A 20,686-nucleotide genomic window follows, 5' to 3' on the forward strand; every position below is an offset into this window, starting at 1 on the left:
GTCCTTCTTTTCAGTGTAGCTCCACTGCTCTGTCTCTGGGATGAAGCTCAGATCTGCTCCTCAGACAGACCTCCAGCAGCGAATCAGCACACTAATTTGCTTGATCATCCCATTACTTTTCATCACAGCGGAAACTCGGAAATCTGTGTCTCAACCCTTTCAGAGTGCTGGTGGATGTTGTGGTTTTAGTGTGAGGAGCAGTAAGTTCACAGATGGAAGTAAATTCCATCTTTAAATTTGTAAATTTGGGTCTGTTCTGTCTGCACAATATCAGACTAGAAAAAACAAATTCAGAAAATTAACTAAATGTCCTCAGTCTTTGATTTTTAAACAGATTTGATTAAAATCGAATCTCTTAGTAATTTCACAGTTATTGACGTTCATAAACCCCAAACAACCAAACTCTGGACCTGTTCCAAGTTTCATCCTGAATCAAATCGCCCCACTCTGCTGCTGACATTGATTTGGTCTTATCTGTTAAGCCGGCATCCCTGCTGAAGTCAACACTTCCCACCCCTGCTCCTGAGCACCGTGTGGCTAAGTGTATTCATGAACAGGAGATTGGCTTTGCCCTTTGACCTCAGTCCAGCAGCTGCAGCAACAGGACGTTCCCATCAGCAGCTGGATGGATGCCAAGCTCCCTCCTCGCTTCTGCAGAAAGATTTCACCCAACAGAAGATAAAGCTCTTAAATAAGAGAAAAAGCAGAAAAAATGTAAAAAACTTCAGAAGAAGCACTGCATCAGAGCAGCAGAAGGGGAAAAAACATGAAAGAGACGTCACTGTAGGGGAGATTTCCTGTGGCCTGTCGCCACATAATCTCTTTCTGAGGCAGCGCTGTAGAAAGGTGTTGGCAGCGAAGGATTGTGGGTAAGGAAGTGTCTGCCTGACTGAGCCGGCCATTAAAGCAGACCAAAGCAACAGCGTCAGCTAAATAAAAGCAGGATTAAGTGGATGATTTCATATCAAAATGCCCTTCAAATTGGTAACAGGTTGTATGTGTGTGTCTGTGTGTGTTTTTGACCTCGTAAGAAGAGGTTATTGAACCGAGAAAAGAATTAACTGTTGTAAATGCACTGGAAAATTGCAGCAGTAAAATTTTACGAGGCAGCAGATGAGGGAAGACTCAAAGAGTACACAGTTTCAAAATATCTAAAATGTAAAAACCCTCGTAAATCTGTGAAGAAAATTAAATGAAAGGAATTAAAAACAACAATGTGGAAAGACACATTGTTAGGAGACGAGAGAAGACCGAACAGTCGCAGGAGGAGGAGTGGAGGCGAATGGAGGGCCTCATTAGCAGAGAATCAGTCAGATATAAAGATGGAAGATGTGATCATTAACACCAGGAGGGATTCAGACGTCTCCGTACGCCGCTGTTTATCCTCCCACTTCTACACCAACACCGTGAGAACGCTTAACAGCAGAGGATGAAAGGATTCGTGGGTAAAATCTTTTCGGCTCCCTCTCTGACTCCAAGATGCTTGTCACTTATTTATTTTATCCCCCATCCTCATTCACACCCCCGCCTCGCTCGTCTCCACGGCACAATATAAATGCTGTAAAAAAGTCTGCTGGATCATTTTCTGATGCAAAGTTAGACTTCTGAGTGAAATTTTTGGCCGTGAGTGTTGTTTTTGTGACAAATCCTTTCAGCTGTAACTGCTGAAACATTTACATAAAAATTAAAATTGGATCCATTTTGTTCTTGTGCGGATGGTAGAAAAATCATTTAAATTTGGGCTAAAGGAAAGTGGCTGGATGTGTGTATTCTTTGCAAATTACAATAACTTTAAACGGTTGACTCAACTGTTCCAAAACAAATCCTTCTTCTAATGACATCTCTGAATATAAGAATTTTGCAACCATAATTTTGAGTCTTTTTTATAGTAAGGCAGCAGGATTTTTAATGAAGCCAAGTGGAAAGGGAAGTCAGCAGCAAAGTAAAAATGTATTAATTTTTGATGGATAGATGTGCCTACATACCCATTTAACTGTCTGAACTGCAAAGAAATCATCAGTAAAATCCAATAAACAGTTATCACTCAGGTTAACTGATTTAAATGTTACAATGTTGGTATCTTTTGTATAAGATTACATGAATATAAGAAAAACATTCACATTTTTATCGTGTCCCTGTAATGATATAATGTGTGTTGTACTTAAAGGGGTTCAGAAGCTTACAGAATCTATATTTGCACATTACTTATGTTTAACTTTAATGATCTGAAACAATCTGTTTTAGCTCCAGTCTCTTTAAAGACCTGACACCAGAAAGACTTATGCTGCTCTGTTTGGTCGAAAAACAGTGCAGGGAATCCAGATAAGGTCTAGATATGCAGCTGCAGTGATGCAAGCTATATTTCTTTTTGCTATTTATAATAGTGTTCATTTTGCCAACTATGTCCAGGATAGACAGAACCTGTGCAGCCGGGGCAGCTCCAACAATCGATGCAAACTTCACTTTGTAAAAACAAAACAACAGACTTTATGAATTGATTTGGCCCTCTCTGAGTTTCCCTGGATGTTTGGCAGGTTTCAACACTTCCTGTTTTTAATATACAGCACAGGACTTTGTTCCCAATAACAGCAAAGTGTAAATGTTGGGTAACGGTAGTCAGTCAGTGCTCCTCTCTAAATACATGTAGCTGTCAAGCTTAGGCTGCAACGAGTAATCTTAATGAGCTAAAACAATCCAGAGGCTGCTATGCTCTAAGATTAGATTAGATTAGATAGATTCCCATTGGTTGCTCTCATCAACAAAGTAAATAAACACGAATAATTCGATAATCGCAAACAAAAACAGCTGCAATGATGTTAGCGGAGGAGGAGCTTAAAACAACACTGGAGAAGTTTGTGAACCTTAAAACTATCTGTTTTTGATCTCTTTTGAAGTACCTTGACTTTTGTCACTTTTGTCCTAGAGTGCAGGGGGGGGGGGGTTAATAACTTTGGCCTCCAGCTTCCTACCTTGCTTTATAATTTAGTGGGTCTTTGAGAGCATCTTTGGGGCTTCTTCGACCTGATGAAAGAAAAAAGAAAAAATCGTGTATTGCTGTACATGTGCAAGACTCACACAGATATTTTTTTTATGGCCCTGCTGTTACATTTCACAACTGTAGGGGGCACCAAAGAGCAAAACATTTGCTAAATGTGTTACTTTAACAGCGAATAATGTCGACATTTTGTGCTAAATTTGGAAATCAGCAACCATCGCAAAGTGTAATTTCTTCACCTTCTAGTTCTTCATCAGTCACTGTCATCTATCCACGATGATGTCACTGTCCACAGGAGGCGACAGATGCTGGCTGACGACACTCATCACCACACTGGGAGATCTAGGATTATGTCTTTGCATAATTCTTTTTTCAGTAAGGTGTACAAACACCATTATTTTAGCAAAGATCTACCTTTGAATAAAATTTACCATTCAGAATTGCTGCATTTATGTATAAAATACTAGTTAAATACCACTTAAAAAAACCTTATATTACCATCCAAGTTTGATTTGTTTTCCCCACAAGCATAAAGACAGCATCACTGTTGTTGTAAGAAGTGTTGAAAGTTTTAAATATTTTAAAGCCACAGTTTGTAACCAAGCCACTGGTTGACTGGACAGCTGTGACGCAAGATGGCAGAAGACATAAATCAGTCGCTGAAGTTGTCTGTAATGTCTTTAAAACGCTCTGATGCCACACAACCACTTGCAATAAGTTCTTATTTTAGAGTTGAGTAAAAAGGTGGTCCTGAAAGCTCATCAGAAAGAAGAATCTTCTCATTAATCTGTGCAGGACAGCAGGACGTGTTGTATGAGCTCCACAGTGATAGCCCAATGATCAATAGAATCCAACCACCAGCTCTCACTCGTGTTTTCATAGCAAAGATAAACTAATGAAAGGGGGAAAACTGTTAATCCGACAGAGACATCTCAAAAACAAACATCCTCAGGGGAAAGATAACTCTCTAATATTCAAGTTGAAGCAGCAGGAAGTGATTATGTGGTTTGGGTTTGTTCTTGTTATCAGCCTCACTCCTGCACGCTTCTCTAATTTTCTATTTCTATGTAAATTCATCCTGTGCCTCAGAGCAGGCTGCAGTGCAGAGAACAAGCAATGCACTGCAGAGTGGCAACAAACCTCTGTACCGAGGCTGCCGCCAAGCAAATGTTGTGCAGCTTACAACTGCAGCAAATGGAAGGAGGAGGGAGGAGGGATAAAAGAACGGAGCGAGACGAGGAAGTAATCAGAACGGCTTTTTTTTCTTTTACAAGGTTAATTGAACTTTGTGACTTAGAATTTTCCCGTACCTTTTCTGGCTTTCTTCTTTTTATTTCACTCTTTACAGAAGGACAAAAACAAGAGGAAAATAGTGAACATTTCAATCTTCCCTCCCTCCATCTCCGTCTCTTTCATTCTGAGTACCTGATGCCTTCATCAAGGCCGACTCTTTTCATCTCATCTGCCCTCAGTCCTCCCACTTCTCCTGTCCACCCTCTTTCCTTCTGCTTTGTAAATGAGCATGTGTCACTCAAACGGAGAGCAGGAGTTTCTCAGCCAGTGGTAATTGCAGAAACAGGGCTCTCATAAATACACTCCTGTTTATTTGCTTCGTGGCTAATGTGCAGCAGAAGTCCATCTAATTTGATACAGGTGTTCTCGTTTATGAAATTCCTGCCGCTGAAACAATTTCCTTTATTTTGTTTGCACTGAGGTGCAAAGTTGCAGCAGAGGGCTTGTTGATGTCTCAGTCTTTGCTCTGGTCTGTTACCTTTCAGCTGAGGGTTTCTTTTACTGCGTGTGGAGGTCAGTGCTGCGGCAGTGTGATGCGTCACTCACGTCCTACATCACCGAAGCCTCCGTGAGCGCTGCTGGTTCATTGGTCTGTGTTTGTGTATCTGACACAATGTGGAAATACGAATGTTCTCTGCTTTTAAAGAGCAAACGAGCAATTTACAGGAGCGCATCAGGTTTTTATAACACGACGTCTGTTAAAAGACACCGGCTCTAGGATTTCTCTGCTGTTAAATTAAACGTTTCTGTTAATTAGTGACTGCTTGATTGAAAGAATTCTTGATTATTTCCCCTTTGAAATGTTTCCTTTAAATGTTGCTGCTGTGGCTCTATGAATTTAACTTAACCCTGAAAACATTGCAAAGATTTGAAGAAACAAGCATAAGAGTGTATATATTGGAAAGCAACATGCAGCTGAACATGCCTCAAACATGATATTTATACTAATCATTTAAACCACATCAGCAGTATAGAACCATAATTATGGCTACATCTACCTGGACTTTTACCTTTAACACACATAAAGATTAGAGGCTATATGTACACGCTCAGCGATATTCTCTATTAATCTTAACTGAAATAAGACAATATTCCGACTAAGGTGATTTCACGAGTTGCCCAAAGGACATTCCATTCATATTCTCGTTTACGTGCTACAGAGCATGGTTGGATTTATGCTAAAGGAGTAGCTTTGTGACAAGTTAGGAATAAAAATGTGTCATTGCTTTAAACTTTTGAACAAAAATGCTCAGATTTAAGAGAAGGAAAAAGATCATTTACAAAAATTTGTACGACTGTAAAAACAAAGTTTCGAAACATTTTTAAGTTTAATCTGACATGTTGCTGATAAAACGTTCAACAGATTTACTGTATAAGTAATTGACAAATCAATTAATAGATTTAAAAGAAAAGTTCCATTAGTTGTACCACAGTGGATTGCTTTATTGGACATGTTGCATGACAATGACTCCCATAGATAAAGAGTGTAACAGGGACCAATTCTCCAGAAACTGTAAACTATTCAATCTGGAGCATCATGTTCGCCCTCTGACTGATGGTCTGGTGTTATACTGGATGTGGTGCTCTGTGTGACGGACAGTTCTGTAATAATACATCATTTCTACATTTACAAGTAAATATTCGGCACTGAGGTGTGTGTATGTGTGTCATTGCCTCACTCCCTTTCAATACCCTTTGAATGCCGGAGCTGTGTTTCCATGGCAACGCTGACCCCTGGGAGTCAATGTTATTTTTTTCACACAAGTAGCCTCTTTAGAATTCCTCCCTCTTCTCTCTGTCTCATCCATCCTTCCCTCCCACTCTGTTTACCTCTTTCTACCTCTTCGTCTCCTGTTCTCTCACCACCTCTCTTCCTGCACACTCTGTTATTCACCGAAGCAATAAAAAACACTCTTTATTCATCATCTGCTCTTCTACAGCCTGCGTTGTTCAGTCCGTACTACATCTCTTTCTCCTTGAGGATGCCATCACGCTTTTCCAACATGTGCACACACATGGTTCATTTAAAGTCACTGTCTTGTTCTCACTTTTCAGACATGGCTGAGTTTATCTCTGAATCTCTTCTTTGGTTCTTTTTGTCTCTTCTTCTTCTCAAGGACGCCTCTAACAACAGTTCCTCTCTTGCATGATTCTTTTTCATTGCAATGTATATTCTGAATGGTTTTCTTGCATCTTTATTGGTAACATCTCAGATGTCACAGTCACGTGAAAAAGAAAGTACACCTCCTTTGAATTTCAGTCCTCAGATTTTAAAAGGATGTAAATACAACCCAAATAGATAAATAACAGCACATGTCACGGTCATTTATTTACTGAACAAAAATGCAGAAGCAGAGTGTGAAAAACTAAGTCCATCCTTACTGCTTTCATAGGAATAAGGAGGGTAAGCAGCAGCCAGATGCTGCTAATTATATGTGCTTGATTAATCAATCCTTGGCAAATGTGAACACCTCTATAAAAGCTTTTTGTCAGTTTGCTGCTCTGCAGCATTCAGGTGTGTGTTAACACGATGCCAAGGAGGAAAGACATCAGCAATGACCTTAGAGAAGCAATTGTTGCTGCCCATCAATCTGGGAAGGGTTATAAGGCCATTTCCAAACTATTTAGAGTCCATCATTTTACAGAGAGAAAGATTATTCACAAGTGGAAAACATTCAGGACAGCTGTCAATCTTCCCAGGAGTGGACAAACAAGACTTCTGGAACAATGTCCTTTGGACAGACCAGACCCAAGTGGAGATGTTTGCTCATAATGCACAGCAGCACGTTTGGAGGAAACCAAACACAGCATATCAGCACAAACACCTCATACCAGCTGTCAAGCACGGTGGTGGAGGGCTGATGATCTGGGCTGGTTCTGCAGCCACAGGACCTGGGCACCTTGCAGTCATTGAGTCCACCATGAACTCCTCTGGATACCAAAGTATTCTAGAGACAAATGTGAGGCCATCTGTCCCACAGCTAAAGCTGGGCTGAAACTGGCTCATCAACAGGACAAAGATCCCAAACACAGCAGCAGATCTACAGCAGAATGTGTGAAAAAGAAAAGAATCAACGTGTTGCAATGGTCCAGTCAGAGTCCAGACCTCAGCCTGACTGAAATGCTGTGGTGGGACCTTAAGAGAGCTGTGCAGAAACCAATGCTGCAAACCTCAATGAGCTGAAGCAACGCTGGAGAGAAGAGTGGGCCGAGATTCCTCCACAACCATGAGAGAGACGTCACACAGGAAACCATTACTGCAGCTCACTGCTGCTGAAGCTGCTGCTACAAGCTGCTGGATCAGGGCTTCACTTAGTTTTTAACACACTGCTTCTGCATTTTGTCTTAGTTTTTGTTCAATAAATAATGCCACAGTGTGATATATAATGTACTGTTGTTCATCTGAAGTTGTGTTTACCTCATTTTAAGACTTGGTAGGGAACAGCTATTTTTTATTATGTCCTGATCATTCTGATTCTGATTGAGTTCTTTGAATTGAAATAGGGTGTACTTTCTTTTACAGGAGTGCACTTGGTCAATTTTGTCTCTCTTTCAAACATTAACTTTCTGTTTCACTGTATAATATATTCTTCCATAGAGAGTCACTCTATTCAGCCTCTGCAACATTTAAATCTCCTCATCATGACTGTAGATAATGTAATTCTTAAGTCAGTAAAGAAATGCACTCGCTGCATCGGGCCATTTTCTGTGCTGGTGTTTTTGTTGAAGCAGATTTGTCATAGAAATTGTGATAACTTATGCTTTGTTCTGTTTTCTCCATTTTTTTCCTCCAACCTCCCTACCCTTCCCGCCAGGCCAAGCTGATCGTCCCCAACAGTACAGCGGGACTAATCATTGGTAAAGGTGGAGCCACAGTCAAGGCAGTGATGGAGCAGTCTGGGGCGTGGGTCCAGTTATCCCAAAAACCAGAGGGTATCAATCTGCAGGAGCGTGTGGTCACCATCAGTGGCGAGCCTGAACAGAACAGGAAAGCAGTGGAGATCATTGTCCAAAAGATCCAGGAGGATCCGCAAAGTTCCTCCTGCCTCAACATCTCCTACTCGAACATCACAGGCCCCGTCGCCAACTCCAACCCCACCGGTTCCCCGTACGCCAACTCCACCGAGGTCATGCCAGCAGCAGCAGCTGCTGCTGCAGCTACAGCTTCCTCTCTGCTCGGCCAGGCAGGCCTGGCTGGAGTTGGAGCCTTCCCAACCACAATGTCCAGCCTCTCAGGCAACGACCTACTTGCCATCACCTCTGCTCTCAACACTTTGGCCAGCTACGGTTATAACACCAACTCTCTGGGCCTGGGGTTGAACCCTGCTGCAGCCTCAGGGGTGTTAGCTGCTGTAGCAGCTAATGCCAACCCAGCAGCAGCCGCCGCAGCTAATTTGTTAGCATCTTATGCCAGTGATGCATCCACCAGTGCAGCTCACTCTGCAGCCAGCCTTGGAGGCTTCTCCCTGGGATCTCTTGCTGCCGCTACAGGGGCCACCAATGGCTACCTAAGCGCTGCATCGCCACTGGTGGCGTCATCTCTGCTAGCCACAGAGAAGCTAGCAGAAGGAGCAAAGGAAGTGGTTGAGATTGCTGTGCCGGAAAACCTAGTGGGAGCCATCTTAGGGAAAGGAGGCAAGACGCTAGTGGAGTACCAGGAGCTGACTGGCGCCAGGATCCAGATCTCCAAGAAAGGCGAGTTTATCCCTGGAACTCGGAACAGGAAGGTGACCATCACCGGCTCCCAGGCTGCAACACAGGCTGCACAGTACCTGATCAGCCAGCGGATCACCTATGAGCAGGGGGTACGCGCCACCAACCCACAGAAGGTGGGCTAAACCTGACAGCCAATGAGAAACGAGGAGGAAAAGAGGAAAAAAAGAGTGGGGGCTTGGGGGAGGAGTATAAGAAAAGCAAGAGTGAGAATGGAAAAAGGAGAGGAGAGCAAGAATGTCGGAAGGAATCGTTTGCGCCGTTTTCTTCTGCGTGTTTTCAGTATTCTGTATTAAAAAAGTTTTTTGACGCAAAGCAAAAATGTGCTGAGAAGGTGAGGAGGGAGAGGAGCGAGTTGTTACGCTGAAAAACCAAGAAAAAAATGTGTAAAATGTAAATAAGGTTTTATTACTTAATGTCTTGACCTTTTGGGATTTTTTATTGTTTTGTTTTATTGTTTTTAGTTTTGTTTAGTAAATTAAGCCGTCTGTTTGTGTATTGTGTGGACAGAGCTGAATGCCATGTAGACAGGCTGACTGCCTGAGAGGCTACAGTGTGGGGGAGGGAGGGATGGGAATGGGCACGGAGAGGGGGAGGGTTGGTGTTTACAGGGTACAACCCTCCACCCCCCCCAAACCCTAAATCCTGAATGGAAACAACCCTTACCCGTCCCTCCCCCCTGCAGCCCACATCCACCACCCATTAGCAGGGTTTTTGTTTTCCGTCTAGATTTGCCCCACTTCCTCCAAATACCCCTCTCACCCCTTGCCCCCTCTCCCTTGCCCTACCCCTCCCCTTTTTAAGGGTTTTATGATGAGCAAGTCTGCAAATTTCAGCCTGGTATGTGAGAGAAGAAATGCCCTCGACTCCCCCCTTAACTCTGTGTTCTCTCTCCTGCATATGATATCACCTCCCTCCTTCTCCTTCTCCTCCTCCCCACTTCTCTGGGGAACAGCGGAGGGGTGAGGTGAAACCGGGGAGAGGTGTGGGGGGGCAGGAATCAGCTGGGTGTTTCTTCATTTGCACACCCTGTGATGCCGACAAGCAGTGCAGCCCTGCAGGGGTGTGACAGCACGTAGCACCCTCCACGTGTGGCTCTAGTGTTTGAGATAGAATGTCGAGGCGCATGCTGATGACCTCACGTAGTGCGAAACCTAGAAACGACGAGAGTGATACTGTGCAAGCTGCGGCAAACACAAAGGATCTATGGCATTTTTTGCAGTCTCCTGTGATAACTCTATTAATAATATTGTCATGATTATTACAATAGGAATCATTACCATCGTCACTATTTATTAATGAAATCACCCAATATAAAGCTCAGTTGTTTTTTTTTAATCTGTGAATTCAGGTTGACATGAATGTAAATGAGACTATTTTTGATTTAAATCTTTTGTTTTAATGTAAGTGGACTGAAGATGAATAGTAATGTCACATAGTGTAATATATGTCTTATTTAAGTCCAGTAAGAAAGCCGCCCCAGGCATTAGGATCATTACAGTGAAGGATCACCTTATATATCCAGTCAAAGAGCAGAACAGGGAATGCACGCACACGCACACACACACACACACACACTCACGTACACACTAAAACATTACAATGCCATATTTGGTGCTAGAAAAAGGGAATTCATCATATCTTATGATGCAGACTGCAGCAAGTCTTCAAGATTAGAAAGAAAAAATTTACACCATTCACGCCACAGACTGCAGTACAGGTATATTAACCTTAAATACCTGTTTATTACGCTCAGCTACCCCTTTTCGTGCTGCAAAATGTCACTGCTGTCTGTATCTGTAGTTAAATGCCCAGTTGGAGTTTCCCTACTATGTAGAACTGCAACTAAAATGAATAATTTATCAGAGCTGAGACCCACTCTCAGATGAACTGCTGCTGCTCAGCCTGTGGTCATTCGAACCCTTTAGATTACCCCAAACCACAGACTAGATCAAGAAAGAGCACTTAAGACTAACAACATACTACTGAGAAATGCAAAACATTAAGAGGAAACACTGAAAGGGGACGAGGGGACGTCGTTTGTCTGGGTTCCACTGCTGAATCTGCAAGCCTCGCTCGTAGATTTGCTATTTTTAAGGCAGCATGCATATCGGTTAAGGAGATAAATAGCCTCACTGATCCTTGCCCTTATCAAGCAACCGTCCAACTGCCAATGAGGTAAAGGGCAGACGACTGATTTTCAACATAAGTCAAGGGAGCGGAGCTGATTTCTGCTCCTGGCAAAGTGCAGGTCGCTCCATGGCAACAGGTTTACTGCCCACTGTAGACCCACAAGGCTGCTCAACATGCTGTTGTTTATTTTGTTGGGGTTTTTTTGTGTCGTGTTTTTATTTTTCTTGTTTTTCTCGGAGTACACTGAATTTTTGTCTTAATGCACTGTGAAGCCAGAAAGCAGTTCTCTCGACCCACAAGGTCAGGGATGTGCACTGTAGATGGCATTATGACTGGATGGGTTTTGTTTGGCAGGGAAAAAAACAACACATGTGTGAAACATATGTAGAATGCATACGAAGAACTTCACCAGGAAGCACGTCATATCTGAATATTGAAGGAGGTGAAAGAGACTAGGTCGATGAAGAGATCAATCAATTGAGGATGAGATTCTACTTTTCTGTTATCTTGGAAAAGTGTTTTGGAATAAGAGGGCGGGATGCTGGGGGAGTGTTAGGTGTCCAGCAGCAGGTTAAAGAGACTGGAACAAATTCTAAATTCAAATCTCTTTACGCATCTGTGTCTTCTTCATAGATAGTATAAACTGAAGATGGAAAGCATATCCAATGGGCAAATTCCTGGACAGATATTTAATTCTAATAAGAGTTTAGATTGAATGTAAACTGCTAAAACTAATGAGGAGGGGGTGATTGGATTTACTGACCTTAACAGCCTGGCAATGGGAGGGAACTTCCCTGCCCCCTTTTGATTGTTTTGAAACCAATCTGATCCCAAAATCCTCCACTGTGCTATCGAATGTGTCACTCTCTGTTGGAGCGCCAGTGAGGGTTTATCTCCACAGCTTGGTAAGGAGGCTTCTTTACTCCCATCTAACACCATCCACACTCTCCTCACCCTCCCACCCGTCCTCAGTTTTCCAGTGCACTCCCATTCTGACACCCCCCTCCTTCCACATCGCTCCATGGGTGACTATGTCTGGTGTTACGATCGATGCATGTCTGCTGCTTGCCCCGGTAAACGCCACAGATTGAGCCTCTCCTCTCTTTGCCTCCACGGGCAGCCGAGGCTGAGACGAGCAGAAAACAACCACACCTGCAGAGGAAGTCATAGCTGGCAGGGCGCAGTGCTCAAACACTCCCAGCTGCAGTTTGGATCAGTGCATTTTACTTTATGATACTGAAGAGGAGCATTTCATTTGGAATACCTTGTTGCACATACATACACATTTGTTAGGGAGTAGTTTGACTTTGAAAGGGTTTGACTGGATTCATGGGGGAAAAAAACACAGGAAGGCAGTGCTTCTGTTTCAGTGTAGACATCTACTGTGCTGTATGCATTTGTTAATTGGCTAATGTCACTGATAGGCAGGTGGATGACTGACTAATTTATCATTTATGAAGCAGAAATTGCAAATTCTTATTAGCTCTCCAGCACCGCTATTCACACTCCCGTTCACCTTTCTTTTCCATGAGGGACTTAGGCTAAACCGACGTTTTCAGTTTTTAGAGGCTTATGTTAAAAAAAACGTTGCTTTTATGGGTGACTTTAAAGTTTATTTGAGTAATGACCGAGCCGCTGATGATGCATTGAACGACAAATAAGAAAAATAATTACAAATGTCTTTTAAAAGTCAGAATTCCCAGTCAGGAAACAAAACATGGAACAAAATGCTGGCAGCGCAAAAAGCTTTTCGACTTCCCACTTCTGAGGTGGAGCAAATGCAGCATGATTTGAACTAGAAGTTGGGTAGAGATGAAGATGAGTAGGCAGGATATTTTTGCTCTGAGTTGAAAGTTTTACATAGACATTACACTGCAAATGTACTGATATTTCCAGACTAAGGCAGCCCCAAACGTAGTGCCAGGGTTGTGATATCCGGACACTAATATGTCCTCTAACAGCACGGTAAACAGACAAACAGGCAGTTTGTGGTTTGTCTTTTTCACTCTCATCTGGAATAGTTCACATACTTTGTTATGTCAGTTTCCCCTCGGGGGGGTGGCTGCGTTTTGTTTTACAGAAAGCAAAAGCATGCATGCAGCACAGTTCAGTATGTTTATAGTGGCAGAAGAGCTTGAAATTCCTGATTAAGGTGCCAGATGACTTTGATTAATGTGGGATGGGTTTCTTTTTCATCTCATTAATTAATCCTTAGAGTTTTATCTTTTAGACAGCGGCCAATCTCTTTAGTTATCTTAATGTTAGGCGGTCGAGATAAAATGTGACAAGTATTGGAAGCAATACATGTAGTGGCATATCGTGTTGTCCTGTCTTTTATCCTCTGTCTGCCGTAGGAGCTTTTGGATTTATCTGTAGATGTTGGATAGGTTGACAAGAGTATTTTCTTTTTTTGTTTGTGGAAAATGCTGCTATTGAATAATAACTGATGTACTAAAACTACAAGGTTAAAACATATCGAAATCTGTCCTTTAGCTGGAGAGGCTAGTTTCAAGCGGCAGTATAATAATGCTCTGTTATAAGCTGATGATAAGTTAAGAGTAGTGTAACCTGAACAAGTGAAACCTGTGCCAAAATACAAGCTAAACTGTAAATGTATTCATTTAAACCACATTAGGAAAGAGGAGACCTACTTTTGTATTAAGAAAATGTGAAAAGTGCCAAATGAACCATATTTATAATTACCTAACTGAAGGGGCAAAGTCCTCATAAATGTTTTTAAGATCTAGGTTGAAGAACAGATGAAGCACCTCACTATAACAGTGTGTTCAAGCCCTCTCTGTCCCTGCTATAAGAGGAGGGACTGCCATGTTAGCCAAGTGTTAGCCAACGCTCTGGGAGCTTCACCTCCCAGAATGCAACAGCACTATGACTCTGGGGCTAGACTAATCAATATAGCGATAGGTTAGCATTATGATGCTAAAGAAAATGTGACTAGATAGCATTCTTAAACAGCCTTTTATAGTTACAATGAAAATGTATTTTGTGGAAATAGATGTTATCTTTTTTGCACGTCTATATTGCATGATATCAAAGTGAAGCGTGGACAAAAAAAAGTTAAAAAAAAATGAAGAAACAAAAGAGAACTGATAAAAAAAAAGTTAAAAAAATAGACAGTGTATTGTTCATTTTTCAAATCTTTGCATGCCGGTAAGGGTAGAGCATTTTGATATAGTTTTACACGCGTTCAGATGTTCGTTGTTATCCCATGCAGTCACGTTAAGTCCCGGTCCACCTGCGACAGGTGGGCCACATGTTTGATTTTACTGTTACAACAGAAGAAGTATGTTGTGGTTAAGTTGACTAACCTTCCTCAGAGGAATACGAACAAAAATCTCGAACAAACCTAAGACTATGTTGCTACATGTTGAGCGAGCTTGGACTAAAATGTTTCAGTTGCTTTTTAGCTTCGGAAAAAAATACAAAAAAAATAGGATTTAATTACAAATAGAGACTGAGATTGTCCATGAATGTACTCACCTTTTCATACGTGTGCATATCACTCTTCTGGGCACTGGCGTGCAGTAGAAGCTTACATGTGTTTTTGTGTGTTTTTGTAACATTACTAACCCCTCGGCACATCGTCGAGCTCTCAGTATAATTATGTTGTCTGTTCTTTAACCCCCCCCCCATGCTCTGAGCTCTGGCTTGTCTTGTCAACAATGCGCACCTTACTGACCTCAAATATGACATGGAGCATCTCAGGCCACGCCCACTGCGCTTCAGTGGGTCGGGAGAGATTCAGAAAGAGAGACAGTGTAAGACAGAGGCTAAAAATCCCCCGCCTCACATATGAATTCAAAATAAAACACACAGACACACACAAGTGTGTGTGCTGCTCTGTCGGTCTCCCTCGGGTGCCTCGCTGCAGAATTTGGGACAGACTGTGTTTTCACTCCCTTAATATGCAATCCAAGGCTCTGTTCCCGGGGAGAGAAACAACACTGAACATTGCCAGTGTGTTTTCAAAGTGGTAATGTCTTGCTTTATTGGCTTCAGTGTACAACTTTTTATTCTTTTTTAGCCAAAGTCTCTTTCTGCCATTCCTTATCATGTGACAGAGTATTTTCTTTGTGGTCATGTTTTGTGTCCTGACACATGTTGTCATGGAAAATGGCCCAAAAAACAGAATTATCAGAATTTCCATTATTACTCCGAGTGATATGTTTGCACTAAACTTTCTGCTGATACTGTGCACGGCAGGCCGAGCTGAGGTGGGGGTCAGTGTGCAAGACTACTGTAGATGCATAGCTTTACTGTAGGTGTTTCTTCAGTATTGTATTTAGATGTGCATGCTCCTCTCTGTTCCTCTCTCTGAGTTTGTCTGCTTTAGGCCAGCTTTGTGCTCGTGGTGTCTTTGTCGCGACGCAGCCAGTTAGTCATGTTTTTTTCCATGTTCTTTTGTTTTGTTCTTTTTTACTGTAGAAGAATGCTAACTGAACCCTAACCTGCTCGTCAGGTGACCTCATTGCTTCTCAGTGGGTGTGTGGCACTTCAACATCGCCCTCAGATCTTTTTTTTCCTCCACAAACCCACTCTCACCCACACCAACCACTGATTCCTCTTCAGACAACCTCCACGACATATAATGGGACCCCCACCCTGTTCGTTTCCCACCCCTCCTCCTCCTCTCCCGAAACTCGGGCCCCATCAAAGCACCAGCAACTGTAGACTGCATTTGTCACATCACTGTTTTTCTGTTCCTTCTTCTCGCTCTGTTTTTTTCCTGGTCTTGATTTGTATTGTATGCTCTAACCCAAGCCAGTTTTAACAAAATGCCATTTCTGTGTGTAGCCTGTTTACCCCCCCCCCCCCCCCCCCCCACACACACACACACACTCACACAGCACACACACTCCTCCATGCCCTCTTTTTTTTTGCACTTTCACTGCCCACTCCTCCTCCTCCTCCTCCTCGCCCAAACATACACACACTTTCCTCCTCCGCCTCCCACGAGTCTCTTCTCTCGAGTGCCAAAATAGAACAGAGAGGAAAACAAAAATGACAACAACAACAACAGCCATTCCAAGCGTTTCTTTGAGTTGTTCTTGTGTGTCGGACATCCATCCTGGAAGCACCCATGAAGCCAGCATGCTCCGCCCTCATAACATGATGTCGCTCATGACGCCTCAACTGAACAGCACCTTGCCCCCCACCACCACCACCTTCTCCTCCTCCTCCTCACCACCCCCCACAGAGCTAAACCCGACAAGGATTAACCCCTCTGCAGGTTGGCTACCTACCTACTGTCCTGCCTCTCAACCTACCTAAAACAGTCCTACCGCTCATGCCAGCTGCTTTCCTAATTCTGTCATTTCTTCAGCCTGTGGGACTTCATTGATTGTGTGCCATAGTGTTGGGGGCACCTTTCACTCTCCTCACCTCCCCCCTCTTTTACACCCCCACCTCTTCTCTCTCTGTCTCTGTAACCCCTCTTCTCGCTCTCGCTCCATTTGATTTTTCTCGATGGGAAAGATTCAAAAACTCCATTTTCTAATGATGATTTTTTTTTGTTGTCGTTTAACATCCAAACCACGCACGCCGACACATGCACCGCCCCCGTGCAGTGGTGTGGGGAGTGTTTACGCACCGTCAGCTGCGCAGCCATCCTCTGTCTTCTTGAACTTTTTGAACTTTCACCCCCTCATGAACTTTATTGACCTTCTTCCTCCTCCTCCTACCCCCCTTCTGTGTTCATCCAACTGTTTGGACGATAACTCTCCATTCCATCCCCAAAAACCTCTTTGAGACTGTGCAATGCTAGCTGATATGATTGGATTTTTTTGTTTGTTTGTTTGTTGCTCATCATTGGGGACAGTCCTCTGAGATATAAGTTTAAAAAAAGAACAAAAAAAAAAACATATGAAAGTAAGAAAAATATCCAAAAAAAGGAAATGCAGACAAACAAAAAAAAGGATAAAACACTAAACAACTGTTTCTCCACAATTTCATTTTTTTCTCTCTCATTGTAAATATTTTTGTCAGAGTTTTGCTGAGCTGTAAAGAGAGAAGTGTTGAGCAGAAAGGGGCCGGCAGCATAAAGAGAAACTAGTGGACGCAGCAGATGATCATGACACTCTTCATCCTCTGTATCTGATAGTTAGGTCTGCCTGTATAATCGGCTATGCTAGTTCTACTGTGTTACCCTGTGCTGTTGTTATTAGTGTTGATTTACCTACTGTATTCGCTGTTTAGCTTTCATGTTGGCTTGCAAACTCTTTAGATAACTGTGCTCATCGAATACTAAGCTTGAGAAGTAGTCCAAGCCGTTCTCAGCATTGGCTTGTTTATGTGCATTCGTTGATGTTTTTTCTAAAAGTCTAACAGTGAGTTGTAGTGGCATAAGTATCTTTTGTCATCAAGCCATAGTTTTAAGAAATGCTTGGTCGTGTTAGAGACATATCATCGTGGAAAATGGCTCGACTCAGCTCCTCAGTTTTGGAGAGAAACCCAGGGAGGCGTATGAAAAAAAAAAAAAAGGTTGAAAAAAAGGAAAAAGACCCTCAGCTCCTGCTGGGGCTCTTAATGAGGAGGCTGAGCTGCTACCTTTAGTGCAATACAGTCCTAGTTTACATTACGTACAATGATAGATTAGAGATGATTAACCTCTGCAGGTGTCGCTCAACCATCCTGCTGCCTGCAGAACAAAACTGGTATCATATCTCCATATTTCGCCTCCACATCTGGGACATTTTTTAAGTATTAAAGTGACTGCGTGAGATTAGACTCCACCATTTCATTGCATTGCTCTCAGCTCCACTCTTGATTTATGCTGCCTGCCCCATTTGCCCTGAGAACACCACATGAGCTATTTATTTCTCAGACTCTTATTATTATACTATTAATAAATAACAACGCAACAAGAAAAAGGGAAAGACTGGAAAAAGGTGAATTAATATTATTATTGTTTTGTTTTTATTTTTAGTATTTTAGTGGTTGCTTTTAACAACATTCATTAACTGACTTAAAGATTATTGAATATTTAATGTAATTGTAGCATTGTGTTTGTAAAGAGAAAAAAAACCTAGTGAGTTGTGTTTCTTGACTTGTGGATTACCAGTGAAGTGGGCAATCTAGTGCTAATATATATGAGGTCTTTTTTTAAGGATTCTTATTTTGCGACAGCAACAGCAGTCATTATAAATGTTCATTTTAGCATCACCTGTCTTCCGTTGTCTTATTCTTCACCTTCCACCACACTCTGCATCATCACAGTAACACATCGCAAGTCTGGGGTGGGACGGAGTGCGTGTTTGTGTGCATGTGTGGGTTAACAAATCTGTGTGTTTATTTGTGCGTCTATGCAAAAGTGCTGGTAAATGTGTCCTTGTGTCAGTCAACTCCCTTGTGTGTGGATGCAGTGTGTGAGTGTGTGCTCGCTGGGTTTGTGAGGTCGGGATTCGGGGTGGGTGTTCTGTCCAGTGTCCACCAAAAGCTAAAACCTGTCAGGCTTCCATACTTACCGATGGAACCTCCTGACGTTATAGCTGCAAACCCTCATCATGTGATCTGACTCAACACAACTGTCCATAACCCCTTCAGTCACCTGACCAACCAAATCAACCAATCACTGTCCACCACTACCGCCTCCCCCTGCGCCATCCTTTGCTGCACACCACGTCAGCCCCATGTGATGTTCTCCATCGATAACATACTACTGTCACAATCTACTGTTACATGCTGACAGATCTGGGGATAAATACTCACCTTGAGTTGTGATCGCTTGGTTTTTGTTTGACAAATTTTTGGTGTTTTCACCTTTTAGATCCATAAGAGTTCAGATTCAAACAAAGCCCATCATAATTTAAGACAGGTGTACCTCAAGTTGTTTGATTCTTACAGGGTCAGTTCACCCAAAATTTGTTTGTTCTTCCAGGTTTTCAACATATCTGTCCCCGTGATTTTTTGCCCCAAAACCGTAGAGGTGAATGGAATTTAGTTTGTGGTGGTGCTCACAGCATTAAAAATTTAATTTAAACTTAAAAAAAAATCAATAGGAACCTTTCAGTGAAGGAGAATGTCCCTGTTGCTCGGGGTAAACCACAGACCTCACTGAGAACAGTGTTATTGGGACTATTTTTTCTCTCGAAAGTAGATGTAGTTGTTGTGCAACAAAAATAAAATTGCATTTCTGGGGGGATGGTGACAAAAATTTATGAGACAGATATGTCAAAACTCGTAATTTGCATTACTAAAACAACCACAAGAGTTACGTTAGGAAACATTTTGCAGTTTGGATGAACTGGCCCTTCAGTCTTCTCATGAGGTGCACTTGTGCTGTTCATTCGAAACCATTCTAAATTCAGGATTGTTTTCCCCAGAGCTGCATATTACATTCTACTGTTCATACTACTGTACGTGCTGCATACTACCTTTACCAGGTCAGAATCCACTTTAACCTGTTTCCATGCCAACCACAGAGGAGCCAGTTGCATGGCAACCAGCTTCCGCCACAACAAACCAACCTACCAACCAGCCATCTTCCTCCACTGATGAGGCCGTGCCCACCTGACTATGATCGCTCCTTAGAAGAGATAGAGGAAGAGAGAGGATAGGAAGAAGGGATGACAGATGAAAAGAAGTAGTTGTGATTCTCAGGGTGTCTTATATAGATCTGCTGTTTAGTCTGTTCTCCAGTCTCTCACTGGTGTCCTGTTGCCCCTAACTGAGCCCAAAGACGATCATGTCCTCCTGTGAGAAATTCCTCATATTCCTCGAATAATTGACTATTGACCAATTCCTCTCGATCAGTTGATTGATAGCATTGATTGACCAATTTTCTTGAGAGATGCTACGCAGCCAGCTGAATGAAGCTCGGCACTGTAACTAATGTTTACAACCCAAATGAGACCAACAACGCTGTTGAAAGAATGTCTAGGACTTAAAAAAAAAAAAAGAGACAAATCTCTGAAGAGTACTTATTTCTAAATGATGGAACTTTTCGCTTACTTTCTATGTGACATGAGGTAATGTAATTTTTTTCAATCATTGCATGTGACTATTTTTATTTGCAATGAAACTGTTAGAATGGATGGTACATTTGTGACGTCAGTGCAACGTTTGGACACCGATGCTAGAAATCAGTCGGTGTCTAATAACAGTGTTTTCATGTCGCCGTAAGGAGTGCTTATGGACCAATGAATGCTAAATGTGTGACCATACAAAGCTGTAAAGGTTTTGTTTATTTGTACATGGTTATGGGTACAATAAACCATTGAAGAAAAGTAACATCTTTAGTCTTAAGGAGTAAGCCCTCACACATTTGTTTGTAAAGTCAGTTCCAAGAGAGGTACTTTGGATAACGCAGTATATGCTGTTCAGAGGTAAGTTTCAGCAGTTAAAGTTGAACCAACATGGCACCTGAGAAGCTACTTCCCTTCAGATATCCAGAGGGCTTGGCTTTACATGTTAGACAGGGAGACAAATTAAAGACAATTAGGGTTTGGTCCACTTTCACACATCCCTGTCCTCCCAACAACAGGCATCACAATCAAGAAGCTCTCTGACATATTCATCTACCCACAATCCTCCTGT

General features: G+C 42.4%; 1 protein-coding gene across 2 annotated transcripts in view; it reads left to right on the forward strand.

Annotated features, from left to right (window-relative positions):
* Positions 1-20,056, forward strand: part of nova2 (NOVA alternative splicing regulator 2) — an 87,900-nt gene extending 67,844 nt beyond the window's left edge. For both annotated transcript variants that reach the window (XM_072391930.1, XM_072391931.1), the window contains one exon: positions 8,104-20,056. In XM_072391930.1, coding sequence (XP_072248031.1) covers positions 8,104-9,126 — 1,023 coding nt within the window. In that variant the 3' untranslated portion in view covers positions 9,127-20,056. The remainder of the gene's footprint in view (positions 1-8,103) is intronic.
* Positions 20,057-20,686: the final 630 nt, after the last annotated feature.

Source organism: Leuresthes tenuis, unplaced genomic scaffold (assembly GCF_036924035.1).
Source record: "Leuresthes tenuis unplaced genomic scaffold, fLeuTen1.0.hap1 SCAF_9, whole genome shotgun sequence".
NCBI classification, from domain to species: Eukaryota; Metazoa; Chordata; class Actinopteri; order Atheriniformes; family Atherinopsidae; genus Leuresthes; species Leuresthes tenuis.